The 14403-nt window shown below is 36.4% G+C and overlaps 1 protein-coding gene across 7 annotated transcripts in view; it reads left to right on the forward strand.

Moving 5' to 3' along the window:
- LOC129802212 (myeloid zinc finger 1-like) overlaps positions 1 to 13877 on the forward strand; it is a 56104-nt gene extending 42227 nt beyond the window's left edge. The window contains exons 2-6 of one of the 7 annotated variants that reach the window (XM_055847854.1): positions 5959 to 6619; positions 6680 to 7484; positions 8014 to 8570; positions 8631 to 8735; positions 11793 to 13877. In XM_055847854.1, the coding sequence (XP_055703829.1) occupies positions 6176 to 6619; positions 6680 to 7484; positions 8014 to 8570; positions 8631 to 8735; positions 11793 to 12254 (2373 nt within the window). In that variant the 5' untranslated portion in view covers positions 5959 to 6175 and the 3' untranslated portion in view covers positions 12255 to 13877. Of the gene's footprint in view, positions 1 to 5958; positions 7485 to 8013; positions 8571 to 8630; positions 8736 to 11792 lie in introns of all 7 variants that reach the window. The other 6 variants (XM_055847855.1, XM_055847859.1, XM_055847852.1 and 3 more) reach the window with 6 other exon arrangements.
- Positions 13878 to 14403: the final 526 nt, after the last annotated feature.

Raw genomic sequence — 14403 nt, forward strand, 5'->3', positions numbered from 1 at the left:
TTGCCAAAAATATTAAAATAATTATGCATGTCGCATACTAAAAAACATAACCTAACTTAAAATCAGTGTTTTGAAATCAACGGTCGATAAATTGTGGACTATAGAGCGATGGCCTATAGCGAGATTCTACTGTACTTTTTTCAGCTATATGGTGTGTGTCTCAGCTTTAAATCTCAGCTTTAAATATTTCGTGAGTGAGCAGTAAAAGATGAATTGAGGAATTTCCCATGATTAATTTTAGCCTCAAGTGAGAAATAAGTCTTGAGGGTGGCTACATCAATTACCAGCAATTACACAGTACACACGCCACTCAATTAGTTTCTCGCCAATGTCCACTTGGTCATATTAATTCCCCTTTTGGATCACAAAGTCCCCAATCCCTTGGTATATTTTGCGTTATTGTCCTCCTTTGTCGTCTTGCGCTTCGGAAGCAAATTGAATTGACACAATTGAGAGACAAACGTCCATTTCAGAGACGAACAAGTCGCTGGAGCGCAACACAATAATCACATTCTTGGCAATTAGCAGCTCACTTTTAAGGCAATTTGCCGTGCTTTGATGCACCAAAAGGGCAAGAATGAGACGGAGGATGTCTTCGATGCCAAGAAGATCACCTCAAGAAACAAGCTCTTTCTCCTGGATGGTATGGGCGAGATACCAAAGAATGAGAAGAAGCGTCATTTTATTGCATAAAATTATGCTACATCTCCAATGCAATCTACCTCACCATGCCTTTTAGGTAGCTTTGAGTATGCCCCAGACAAAATCCACTTTGTTGCATTGGCACTAAAACAATAATTACTCTATTACAGTGACTTTTGTCTTCTTACACCAAATAATTGTAATTGAATTAATGTACTGTCTCGTGCATTTTTTCCCCTCACTTTCATGTCTGACTTAACACACTTTTCTTCTTTTCTGCACTTTTGTCTTTTCAATTGTTTTTTTTTCACCCTCTTGGCGCTAAATTGAGTGGGTGTTTCCACCTAATTGTCTTGCGTGCTTGTGGACAAAAAGGAAGGTTTGGTATCTCATTTTTAGAACAAGGAATTAAATTAAATTTCCGTTACACTCATTTGAATTTAAACATTGGAAACGAGAGTACACGATTGTCAGCCGAATGAAGAACGAATTAAATTGAGCCTAATCCACATGGAAGACAAAATATTTTAGTACTCAATCAGAGAATATGTTAGGATCAGAATACTTTATGGATCAATTATTTAACGACAATACGAACACGTTTTTATGGCGGTTTTCAAAATTTTCTACAGGGGAAAGTGTTCTCCCTTAGAACGTTCATGCCTTCGAATAATGTGAATTTTCTTTCAGTTTTCCTGAGAAACTTACACATTTCTATTAAATATTAGTTGGCTTATCATCAATTGTTGATAATTCCGTGAGAATTTAATGTAAATCTATTATGAAAAACTAAAGAAATTAGAAACTAAAGAAGGCATGAACGTTCGAAGGGAGAGCACTTTCCCCTATCCTTCACAAACTGTTAGATTTTCTGCAAAATAACTGACAAATTTGAAAATCCAATAACATTAGTACGAACAATTTTCTCAAATTGAGAACATGAATTTCAATTTGAAAGAAAAAATTAAATGGAACAATTCGTTTACAGTTTGATTGATTCCGTTTATTTGATCTTTAAGAATTATGAACCTGTTAGAAAAATTACATACGAATTTAGAACTGAATGAATGACAGTTATGTTGTCACAGGACGAAATGAATGACAGTTCCTAATTTTTAGTACAAGCAGCTATTTAACATTCAATTAAATACACAACTGAACGATTACTGCTAAATTACTAAATTACTGCTAAATGGTGCTACTCCAATGAAAAACGAAAAGGGGACATTTTTCTCCTGGATATTTTTTAGCACAGGACTGTTCTCAACTCAATTTCTAAATTATCAAGTTTCTTCTAAATTTTCGACTTTTCTTTTAGTTGGTTCTTGTCTTGAACATCTTTCCCTGTCCTCGCCGTGTTCTAAAACCACCAAACAGTTGTAACAAGAACCAGAACAAAGAAAAGTCAATTATGCAGAACCACTTGAAAACAGTTCAAAGTCTCGAAAATATACTAGAAATTTTTTTTGTAGAATTAGTATAAAAGTTTTAAGAAAGATTAAAAGGGCATAATTAGAGAATTCTATGCTATTATACTTCATTTATTAAACAAAAACTTCACAAGAAAATTCATTTTCATTGGTGAACACACATGCATACATAACCTCAAAATTATTTTATATGTAACCGTCGAGAACTCGTCCGGATTACAGAGCGGGCACTGTACGTAACTTGTTGGGGAATTCCGTAACGATATGACAATGTAAGGGGTGCATAAGTGGCTCTCAGAGTGAAACCTGAGCGACGATCGGCAAAATTGGCCAATCTGATGCTAAAAATTGAGAGATCTGTACAATTTGGCTAAAAATCGGCAAATCGGCCGGCACCACTTTAGCGAAGACTCGGCAGATTTAAATGTCAGTTCGCTCGTTCTGCGGAAATTCTGCTGAATCGGCATACCGGCACGAAATCAACAAATCGGCACAATTTTTTAAAAAGATCGGCACATCGGCACTCGAGTGAAGCATGAGCGGTACAGTTATCTACCCTGTGTGACAATGTCATTTGACGAATTTTCGTGTTAAAATTAGTGGTTCCAAATAACCGAGTTTTTAGAATAGACGGTTAATCGGTTTTGGATGGCTCCGAAACCGATTAACCGGTTTAAAACCGGTTTCAAATTTAGGTTTAGATTATTTAACTTTGAGCATTTTTTCAGAACTTAAAATTTGAGTGTTTATTTAACAAATAAATTTATTCTTCTTCTCAGTTAGTTTGGAACTTATTTATTTTATTACTTTTTTTTGTATTTAAAATAGTTCTGAAAATTTCAGAGTGCAGGAAAACTACTGGGAGTTTCTCCAATAATATTGTACCGTGAAAAAGCTAATGCAAAGTAGATTTCCGTAAAAATAACTATTTTTTCATACAATTTATTTTTCTTAGAATAAATTGTTTATAAACGTTGTCATTTTTGGTAATCTTTAATGAGGAAATACTTAAAAATTTTATTTTAGATTTTTGAAAATGAAAAAAAAAGAATTTTATAGAGAATACTCTAACGAACAAACCGAAAAAGTTTTCCTCTTTAGTTTTAAAATCTAATGACTAGTTAAATCTTGTTAAACTCAAGTTTAGAAAATTTGAATCGTGGAAGAAAACTAATAATCGCAAAAATATAAAAAAAAGAATGTTGGAAGGATAGTTACGAAATTTTTTCTCTATTTTTCTTTAAATCTTCTAAAAGTATTGTCAATTTTTTTTCCAACAAAAAATTCAGATTTTTCGATTGGGAATGGTTTCTAAAGTCATTTTTTTAGATCATTCTCTACAGAAAACATATCAATGCGTAATTTTTGGTATTATATATCATTAAAATCATGATTATAATTTATACAAAATTCACAAATAATTTCATAGACAAAAATCCATAGGAATTTTGAAAAAAAAAGAAATAAAATAAAAGGAAACCTTTTTTGCATTTTACTCCATTGGTTGGGAAACTAATAAATACCAGATTTTGACAAAAAATTTACAAGAATCTTGTGTGGCAATCTTAGTGAATTTGAGTCTAATAAGATAGGTATGTAGTTAAAAATTAGCAAGATTTAATAAAAATCTCTATAAAGACAGGGAGAGGTAAACATATTGTTACTTTTCTACATAAAACAAAATTTTACAAGATTGTACTAAATTGTTTACAAATTTTTTTCTCAATGTACGTACAATTCATTTTTTAGTCTTGTAAATATTTATTTAGGGTTTAAAAAATTAAATATTTTCAAGTGAAGAAGTCCTGAGATAATTTTCGATAACCTTCAAGCAAATAATTCTTTTCAAGAGTGGAAGAAACGTACAGGAATCCCATTACTTATCCTTCATATATTATTAACATACTACTATACTACAGATTACACTTTTGCACTTTAGGTTCTCTTCTAAAGTCAAGGAAATACATTGCAGTGTATCTTGAATTTTCAAGAAATAAACTTAAGCGAGAAATTTTAAAATTTTTGTAAAGAGACGTTTTTAAACCGGTTTCATATCTAAAAACCGGTTTTAAAACCGTCTCCAAAATAGGGCGGTTAGCCGGTTTTTCGAAACCGTTTAACCGTTGTTGGAATCACTAGTTAAAATCGAAAAGAGGACGACATTAAAGCCTAGTGAGCATCGAAAGGCCATTGCTAGGAGCTCCATGAAGTTCTTAGTAACGGATACATATGACTCTGCTTTTCGATTAAGTTTTCCGAATTCCCCTAGTGATCAATATTTTGATTACAATTATGCCCAGCGCACAATAACTTTTGTTTGTAAACATGTTTTCAAAATTTCCTATGAGAGTGAGCGAGATGACTAGATCTAGGTTTCATTCACTCTTATTGAAATATAAAAAACATGTTTACAAAACAAAAGTGATTATGCGTTGGGCATTACGTTAAGTCGTCTCTCAGCTTAAGTCGTTACTGTGTATAATGGCCTCTACACATTGGGAGCAATTTCTGTCAAAAATTGCTTTTTTGAAGGAAATTCCCTGCAGCGTTGTAGGGGGAAACGTCAAATTTCTGTCAAAAACGCAATTTTTGAAGAAAATTGCTCCCAATGTGTAGACGCCTTAAAACATTACGCTCCTTCAAATTTGAAGTAAATGAAAAATAGCGAGAGAACACGATAGCATCCCGAAAACGATACGAAATTAACCATTATCAAATTTACTAACAAAATTGTGTTATTTAAAACTTTTCTGTTATTTTTTTAGAATAACATTGTTATTCTTTTGCTTAGGAACTACAGTGCTGTCTCGCTATATGCACAGTTTGGGTACTTTTTTTGACAGTTCTCTCTCTGAATATGCACAACTTTTTTTGAAATTCTCAACGGTTTTTTTCTTTCTTTCAATAAATTATCATTTTTTTTGTTCTAGAATTTCCCGTGTTATTTTAAATATAATATGAGACAGAAAAAATAAAATTAAGAAAATTAAAAACAAGAAAAATTAGTTACCAAGAAAATAATTTTCTTTATTACTTTGTTAAAATGTAAACAAATTGATTTTGAATGCAACCAACACAAAAGCTGTGCATATAGAGAGTGTGCATATACAGAGACAGTACTGTAATAAAAATATCTGTCAGATTTGTTTGAATTTGAAGTAAACCGAAAAAACGTAACAAAAGCCAACAAAATAAGATGCATGTAAAATCACGGAAATCACTGTTATATTCGATTGTCAAATTAATTGAATTTAAAACTTTATCTAGCCCCTATATTTCTCACCTATTTAAAATAAAACGAATTGCAAATATCTGAGCAATTGAAACTGAGAGTGTTTCCTTTTTGAGTGGAAAAGTTGTGTGGAAAATTTCAGCATCTCTTTGAGTTTTGCAGGGAGGAAATTTCCTGAAGCAACAGTTGAAAATTCTGATGAAATTAATGAACACTTTTCCCCCATCCGAGACATAAGGAGTGTGGGACAAATCCCACCCTCGGATGCTGAAGACACCTTTAGCACTCAACTCTCAATGTTTGAGGAAAAAAATCGGTGCAGGAGCAAAAGTTGAAAAGGACTTTTGGAAAATATTCTCAACACCCAGCACATTAAACACATTTTCCTATGAAAGTTTGAAGAGCACAACTTGTGCACTTTATTTTAACCTTAATACTATGTAGTTTTGAGAATAGTAACCGCAGGAAATGGGTCACTGTGAAACCCAAGAACTATTCTAAGCGTCAAAGGACATTTTGATGTACACTTTGTAAACGCTTTTCCAGTAAATGTCCATTTAAATTTTAAATATTTTTATTGCATTTTTAATAAGTGTTGACATCGTTTTTGCTTTTTATTCGGGAAATTAAGTTCTTTTTCGATGATCTTTGCAGATTTCTTCCTAACTGCGTCTCAAGACTGACTTCAACCGAAGGGAAAATGTGAGCGTTATGCGAAGCACAGGAAACGACACTTCTTTTTCTCCGCCATTTTAATTATTTAACTGCTATCGGTGGGAAGAAGGGCATTCTGGTCAAGAAAACAGCAACACTAAGATAAATCGGTTGAAAAGGATAGATTTCTCCTCCAATCGGCGAACAAAAGCTGAGGATGGCCATTAATTTCTCAGCTTCGTTCGCCGCCTGCCTAGCGGCGGGCCTAAAGGTACCCCGTCAGATAATGTACTGCATCTCTCAGGACACAGGAGCTCCCTATGTCCTATACAAAGATTCTCAGGAAGCTGCAGAACGGGGCGCTTTGGCAGCAGGTCAATGGGGTCCTGATATGTATGCTTCGATGCAGCAACAGAGTCCGCAACAGGCCCACATAGCGTCGCAGCATTCACAAAATGGCGCCCAACTGGCAAATGCAGCCCAAGCGGCGGCAGCTCAGGTAGCAGCTCAGCAGAATGCTGCAGCAGCAGGACCACAGAGTCCTTCTGGGGATGACAATGGAGCAGATCAGGCACACGGGGCACTGTCCAGTCCGGCTAGTAGTCCGTATCCGCAGCAGCAGCCGACGCAAGAGATGGAAGATGACGTAACGATCTCTCAGGTGAGACCCCTACAACTCAGGCTGACTCCAACACCTCTAGCTAAAAACGTCTTTCTGCAGGTGCCGTCGATGCAGCAGCACCAACAATCGCAGTCGCAGAGTTCGGCTGTGAATCAAGGCGGAGGGAACGCAGGTGGAGGACCGCAGCAGAATCAACAAAATCAGACGCAACAGCCATCACCTGAGCAGAATATTGACCTACCCAATGATGGACAGAGCCAACAGGCACAGACAGCATCAGCGACGCAAAACGGAGGACCACCTTGCTTTGAGCCACCTCAGCCCGAACTAGGAGGCTACTATGCTCCAAGGCACCCAGGAACACCTCAGGGTGCTATGCTCGGACCTCCAGGCTTTCCACCATTGCACTACCTGAACAAACCGGGATTACTTCCGGGTATGGGAGGAGCTGGTGGTATGGACCAAGCAACGAGCGCTCTAGACTCGTATGCAATGCCCGATCTCTTGCCTGGAGCCCATCAGATGCACCAAAACAACCAAGGAGCTGGCGGGAAGTCCAAGGGTAGTGATTTGCGTCTCTTCAAGTGTCTCACCTGCGGCAAGGACTTCAAACAGAAGAGTACCCTCCTACAACACGAACGTATCCATACAGATTCAAGACCGTATGGATGTCCCGAGTGTGGAAAACGTTTCCGGCAGCAATCACATCTCACGCAACACCTTCGCATCCATGCCAACGAGAAACCCTACTCGTGTGCGTATTGTCCGCGTAGCTTCCGGCAGCGCGCCATCCTCAATCAGCACCTTCGCATCCATTCGGGTGAGAAGCCCTACGCGTGCCCAGAGTGCGGCAAGCACTTTCGCCAGAAGGCCATCCTCAACCAACATGTGCGCACCCACCAAGGCGAGCGACACTTATTGACCGCTTTAGATGTTTTGTTCTTTTCTCTAAAAGATCTCACTTTATCTCTTCTTGGGAAAGAATACCCAAGCGGAGGAAAAGTTTCCGAAGGACCTCATGGATGTTGCTCAATGAAAACATTTTTGGATTGTTTACCTAACCTTGACTTGACCTTGACGAAGGATCTTGCTAAGTAATCATGGCAATATCCACAGGTCCTTCGGAAGGCAGTAATTCTGCACTAACCAGAGATCGAAGATCGCGATCATTTCATATTTATTATTCACAAAAAACAAATTGAAATGAAATGCAATGCTCTCACTCTGGGTATTATTTTGGCTTCTTTCCCGAAATCTTCTCATTTTTTGCAAAATCATCTCCTTCATACCAAAAAAATAAATAAATAATCATTCCGGAAATAATAAATATGAAATGATAGCTCAGTATTCGCGATGAGTGAAGGAGCTCGCTTTGGATCGTGGGTGCAGATGTTGGATTAACTTTCTGTCTCTTTTTTCACTCCATCCAACAGATGTTTCACCGCATTTGGTCTTCAAGAATGGTCCTATGCCAACGCTATGGCCCCAGGATATGCCCTATCCGGGTCCGGAGGATGGACACACGAAAGATGAACAGGCGAGTGCTTTTGGGGATGATGCATCGCAAGGTGGTGAGTCGAGAGCGTGCTTCTCACCGGATGGCGCCAATGGAACCCTCCAATATCCGTCGTACTTCAAAGACACCAAAGGTGTCAATCACTCTGTGTTTGGCGCCAACATTGGTTCCCTGCAATACCTGAAGCAGGGCCAGAAGGGCATGCTGCCCGATGTGATCCAGCACGGACGATCAGCCGGAATGCCACTGTATGTGCGATGTCCCATCTGCCAGAAGGAATTCAAGCAGAAGAGTACCCTCCTTCAGCACGGTTGCATCCACATCGAATCCCGCCCGTATCCTTGTCCGGAATGTGGAAAACGTTTCCGACAGCAATCGCATCTTACCCAACACTTGCGAATACACACCAATGAGAAGCCCTATGGCTGCATCTACTGCCCGCGATTCTTCCGTCAGAGGACCATCCTCAACCAGGTGAGATTTGTATTCAGCTTTCAGATAGATAATTTGCTGACTTTTGATGTTTCTTTGTAGCACATTCGTATCCATACCGGCGAGAAGCCATACAAATGCGCACAGTGTGGAAAGGACTTTAGGCAGAAAGCCATCCTTGATCAGCACACAAGGACCCACCAGGTAGTTGTATAGTTTGAGTGATTGTACTTACTTACCTTGAAAGCCGTTCGTGACTTCCCAATGGTATTGGTTACCCAATCTTTAATCACTTACCTGAGTGTACCGGAACCTATCAGGCATCTAGCTCGCTTGAAGGTGAACATAGGAATTGAGAGGAACAGGCTATGTGTCACATTACATAGAGGTTGAGTTATAAAAAAAAACAAAATTGGGAGTCATTCCAATATTGTAGAATGGGGGATAGGCGATATTTTGCACACTATTCTTCAAAATGCAAGTTTAATCCGGCTCTAAGGACCAAAATAGATATTTAAAGTAGACTCTCGCTCAATCGGTTCCTTTTCAATCGGGCGCAAAATTTTGCTGACAATTTTCATGTTTGATTTTAAAGCAAATTTGTTCAAATTCACTGTAGTTCCTCTTGTTTTATCGTGATTCTTTATATTTGAGCGCTTTTTGTGGAATTTACAATGATTTTGATGCCCAAATCTTTCGATAATTTGGATGATATTTTGCCCCATATGCCCAATTGAGAGAAATGTCTACTGTCGTTGTGCTTTCCGCTCTGTCGCCAACTGACACTGTCAGACTGTCAGTGACAGTAGCATTAAAACCAAGAAGACAGCTACTGAAGTTAGCTGCAGAACTCTGAGCCGTTTAACCCTTTAAAACCCAGCGCAAAATATCACGTTAAATGCCAGAATGGCATAAAATACCAAGTCGATTTTTTATAGGTAAAATACGAATTTTCGCCATGGTTTTTTTTTAATAAGATTTTAACAAGGCTCTCTAGTGTTTTGAAAATGTATTTTCTTCAATTTCGTATAAAATATATTTATAATTTTTTATAATTTTTGTTTCAAAAAAGCATTAAATGCCATATTAGACCAGGATCGAATTAATTTTCAGTTTTTTATAGTAGTATTTCTTTATTTAAATATTTTATAATTTTTTTCACATTGACTGCAGATCTTGCTTATATGATTCTTATGCCCTAGACACACTTACGACTAAAGTCCAGAGACAACTAAGTTCGTTCATAGCCAAGTCAGTTCCTGACACACTACGAACGAGGATTAGTATTCTTTGATGTCCATAAAGCATAACTTTCGTGGGTTTTTATGCAGATATTTCTACTGAAATGCACTAATACTCCTCAGAAAATGAAACTATTTGTAAATTCATGTCTCAGTACACGTGCAATAATTATTGCCAATTACAATTATTTGCGAGGTGGAAGTTAACTCGCGACTTAAACCAATTTAGGCGATTCTAGTGAATAATTCTTGTTTTTATACGTGAATTGTGAAGTAAATTTAAAAGTAGTTTCATTTTAAAGGTGTGCTAGTGCATTTCAGTAGAAATATCTGCATAAAAACCCACGAAAGTTATGTTTTGTGAGTGCTAGAAAATTTTAAGCCTCGTTTGTAGTGTGTCAGGAACTGACTTGGCTATGAACGAGCTTAGTCACCTCTGGACTTTAGTCGTAAGTGTCTAGGGTAGGGTATTACAAGCGTATTTATTGCAATGTTCGCAAACTGCATCACTCTCTGTATTGTCTCCCTCGTTGTACAGGATTGCTGATTGTAAAATCTGAATTCTGTCCATTTTCACATCAAAAACTATCAAAACAGAAAAAACTTTCACTGATTCACCTAAAAAATGTATAAAAATTGACTGGCATTTTACGCCAAATTGGTATTTTGCGCCTGTTTTTAGTTTTTTTAGAAATATTGTCTTTAAAAAAATCTTTTTTTATTGATTGTTTAATAGAATAGGAAAGCCAAATAAATTCTTTACGCATTCGTGCAATCGATATTATTCAAATATGTAAGATTTCCCTGCTGTATAAAGCATTAAAAAAAGTTGGAGTAAAATGCCACTTTGGGTTTTAAAGTGTTAAAATCGATGATTTTTCGATGACTTTATTGGGAAAAGCATTTTAAATCCCCTGTGTCCTCCGATGAGGACACTCCAATGGCGGTACAGGTGGGAAATTCCGAGAGGTGGATTGCGGCAGAGGATGTTGACGGGGAAGCTCAGCACTGGGCTTCAATCTTTGGCGGCTCCTGGGGATAGAGCTCACTGAGCTTGCCCAAGAAGCAATTTTTTCTTAATATAGTCTTGTAGAATTCCCCAAGTAAGGCATTATAGAACGAAAAATCTTTTTATTTGCTTATAACGCTCTTGGTTCTATCACTGAGATTACTATTTATAAGTAGAGTGGCGCACTCTTAAGGATCTTAAGAGCTTCTATAGGTATTTCAACAGAAAATTATCACTTTTAGTCTTTTAAAAGTGCACTTAAAGACTTGTTTAATACTTGGTTCTATAACGCAGCTAATTTGCTTATGGGGTGGTGTCGTGGTGACGGTGAAGGAGTCGATCTTGGGCTGATAATGAGAAGAGGCTTCGGCGATGTTGCTTCCTCGGCAGACAGTAGTGGAAAGAGACCGATTGGCGGTCTTTTTCCTATCAGCTGCTGTTCACTTTTTCTTCCTCTCTTCGCCCTCAGCGCCCTCGTCGCCTCAGCAGGGCACTTTCGCAACAACTTTCTCATGAAATTTGAAAATATATGTAGTTAGGTGCGTCACATCCTTGGCCATGTCCCTTCTCAATCAACCTTTGAGCTTTGTATTTTCCGCAAATAATGCAGAAAAAAAGTATAATGTTGCTAAATATGATCTCAGACAATTTCTCCCACGCGGAAAGACAGATTCTCAAGCGATCATTGACACGTTAAAAAATGCATTGAAAGAAACGTCCTAAAATCAATCTTTGCGGAGATGCACAAAAGATGCAACTAAGGGGAAGGTCTTGGCCTCTCCTTCATCTCTTCATCATCTACATGGTTCTTTGTCATGAAGATGCAATTTGATAAATTTGATGAGTGACATGGCAAAAAATTTCACGGATAAAGTTGACGCACCACTCCAAAATGCCACTCCTCTATCTGATACTTCAATCTCTCTCTGAGATTCTTATTATTAGTTTTATTGTTGCTCATCGAAGAATTTTGCACTTCGATTGGAACATAACCTCAATGTTTTACTTCGATAGGGTGACCGTCCATTCTGCTGTCCCATGCCAAATTGTCGACGACGCTTCGCCACGGAACCTGAGGTGAAGAAGCACATTGACAACCATATGAATCCACACTCCTCCAAGTCCCGCCGCGGTTTGAGTGCAATGGCGGCTGCGGCAGCTGCTGCGGCGGCAGAAACAAAAGCCACTCCCTTCCTCACCATGGACAAGCAGACCAATCTCATCCCACGAATGGGTCCTGTGGTCAAGCATGAGCTCTACTTCCCGCAATGCTATGCACCACCATTCAATCAGGCCTTTGGCGGACAGCAGCAGGCTCATGCAGGGTCAGTAGCCACTTCGGTGGCATCAGTGGTCGCAAGTGTTGCCAGTGCAAATGCCGCTAGCAACAATTCAGCTCCCACGGCAAATGGCGCCACAAATAACAGTACACCCGTTCCGCCGGCCAATGGCACAGCTCCGGCCGTGGCTCAGTGACACGTGCCGCCGCCATTTGGCTTCCGCTAGTTGGAGCACACCTCTACAGGATGGTACAGCGGCATCTACTGAGACAAAACTACAAGTGAGTGAAAAGTTAAACTGTGTAAAATATGAATCCAATATTTTTTACTTCTTCCATGAATTTTATTTCACTTACAAAAGGGATTTTTTTATCGCCATATCCCTTGAAATAGTGAAATTTTCTTTGTGAGCTAAATTGTTCAGTTTTGAACAATTTTTTATCATGAGAGAGAGAAAGACAGATGAAAAATTACTAAAAGAGAAAAAATTATGTAGAACTTCCCATGTTCTTACAGTGACTTAAAATATTTAATAGCTTAAAAAGCATTCGTCGTTAAATGGAAAGAATTTACTAACTCTTTCAGAAGATTAAGTAAAAAAAAATTAAATAAATTCTTTTAAATAGGTTTTTTTTTTCACTTAAAATTTTCTAGGTATCTCGGTTTTAGTGATTTTATTTTGCAATTTTTTCTTAGAAGAAATACCAACGAAATACTCACAGAAAAAAAATTAAATAAATTAAACTTCCTTTGGAAGATGATTTAAAAATCATATTTCTTTTGAGTTGCAATAGAAAATTTATATCACTTGTCCTCTTTTCGGTTCACGAAAAGCAAGGATAAAATCATAAATAAATGATTATGAAAAAATGTGTGAAAAGATTCGTTAAGATATTTCTTAAGATTTTAACAATTAAACTTCCAATATTTCTTAGTGATTTAGTGATCTCTTTGTAATTTAATATCAAATAGTTTGATTTTTTTCTGATAAACTAAGCATTGAATTTAATATCATTAGAAAAGGAAACGTAGCAGTGAAGTATATCTCATTAAAACGAGGATTATCGATTGCCCCAAGAAGTCAAGAGAGAATTGATGAATAAAACTGCAAGAAATTATCAATTTTGTGCCTCAAATTTTTGAGCAAAAGATTACAGCAAAAAAAATCTAATAAAAGTTGAAATAAACGTAACGCAAACAATTGCAAAATGGAACAGAAAAATACTCAAAAATTAACAAAGTGATTTTTTCTAAAAAATAAAAAAAACATAATTGGTAAAAGAAATTGACGATTGAGAAGTAATGATAGAGATGAAATAGTTCTAAACTTGAACATATAAACGAAATAAATAAAACCGCGATATTGTTAAAAACTACTAAAAAAATAAAAATAAAAAAATAAAAATGGAAATAGAGAAACATAAAAACCACCCAATTCAGAACCCACATTTTAAAACTATAGCTTCCATTAACTTTAAAAAACAAAACATTTTACAATATGAAATAGAATAAACAGAGATTGAAATAGTTGGGGGAGAAAAGCAAAAAAAAAAATAGAAATGGAGAAAATATTACAGAATATAACACAGAATGGTGCTATTTTTATATGACAGTTATTAATTGAAAATAAAACAAAGTTTTTTAAAAAAAAAGAAGATAAAAACGCAAAGCCATTTTATTTTTTAAAATAAAACCATAAATAAAATAGGAATGGAATACTTTTTTACAAACTCACAATATGTCTTTACAAATCTTTCTCTCTTTTTGACCATTCAACCATGATCAAAAAAAAAACTGCAGACACTTAAAAAATGAAAAATCTTAATCGTCAATATGTTGAAAAAACAAAATTTAACATCAAAATTGGATGTCAATGTCAAAAGAAAATTGATATTCTTGAGAAACTATTTCAAGTAAATAATTTATTTTTTCAGTTCCATGAGCTATTTTTTTTTTTAAATATTTAAAAAAAAATGTTTAAATTGTTTTGTAAGAAACCAAAAAGTACAGAAAACTTTTGAAAATTTGAACTCTAAAATATTCGGAAATTTGCATTTCTTTCTCAAAAATAATTAAAAGGTTAATTTGGAATGTTAGGTTATGTTGATACTAACCTCAAAAGGCTAGGACAAATCTTAAATAGACAACTTCTCCAGGAGAAAAATTTCCTAATCACAAAACTTTAATGAAGTTTAATATATTTTTTTTTAGCAAATCTTGAAAAAATGGATAAAATGATTCAAGATTGCTCGAATTTGAATTTTACTAACTTGAAGAGCTAGAATAACTACCATAGACAAACACATTAGAAATTCGATTACATAGGGTAAGATAGGGTGCTTTGG

The sequence above is a fragment of the Phlebotomus papatasi genome, chromosome 2, assembly GCF_024763615.1.
Source record: "Phlebotomus papatasi isolate M1 chromosome 2, Ppap_2.1, whole genome shotgun sequence".
Lineage (NCBI taxonomy): Eukaryota > Metazoa > Arthropoda > Insecta > Diptera > Psychodidae > Phlebotomus > Phlebotomus papatasi.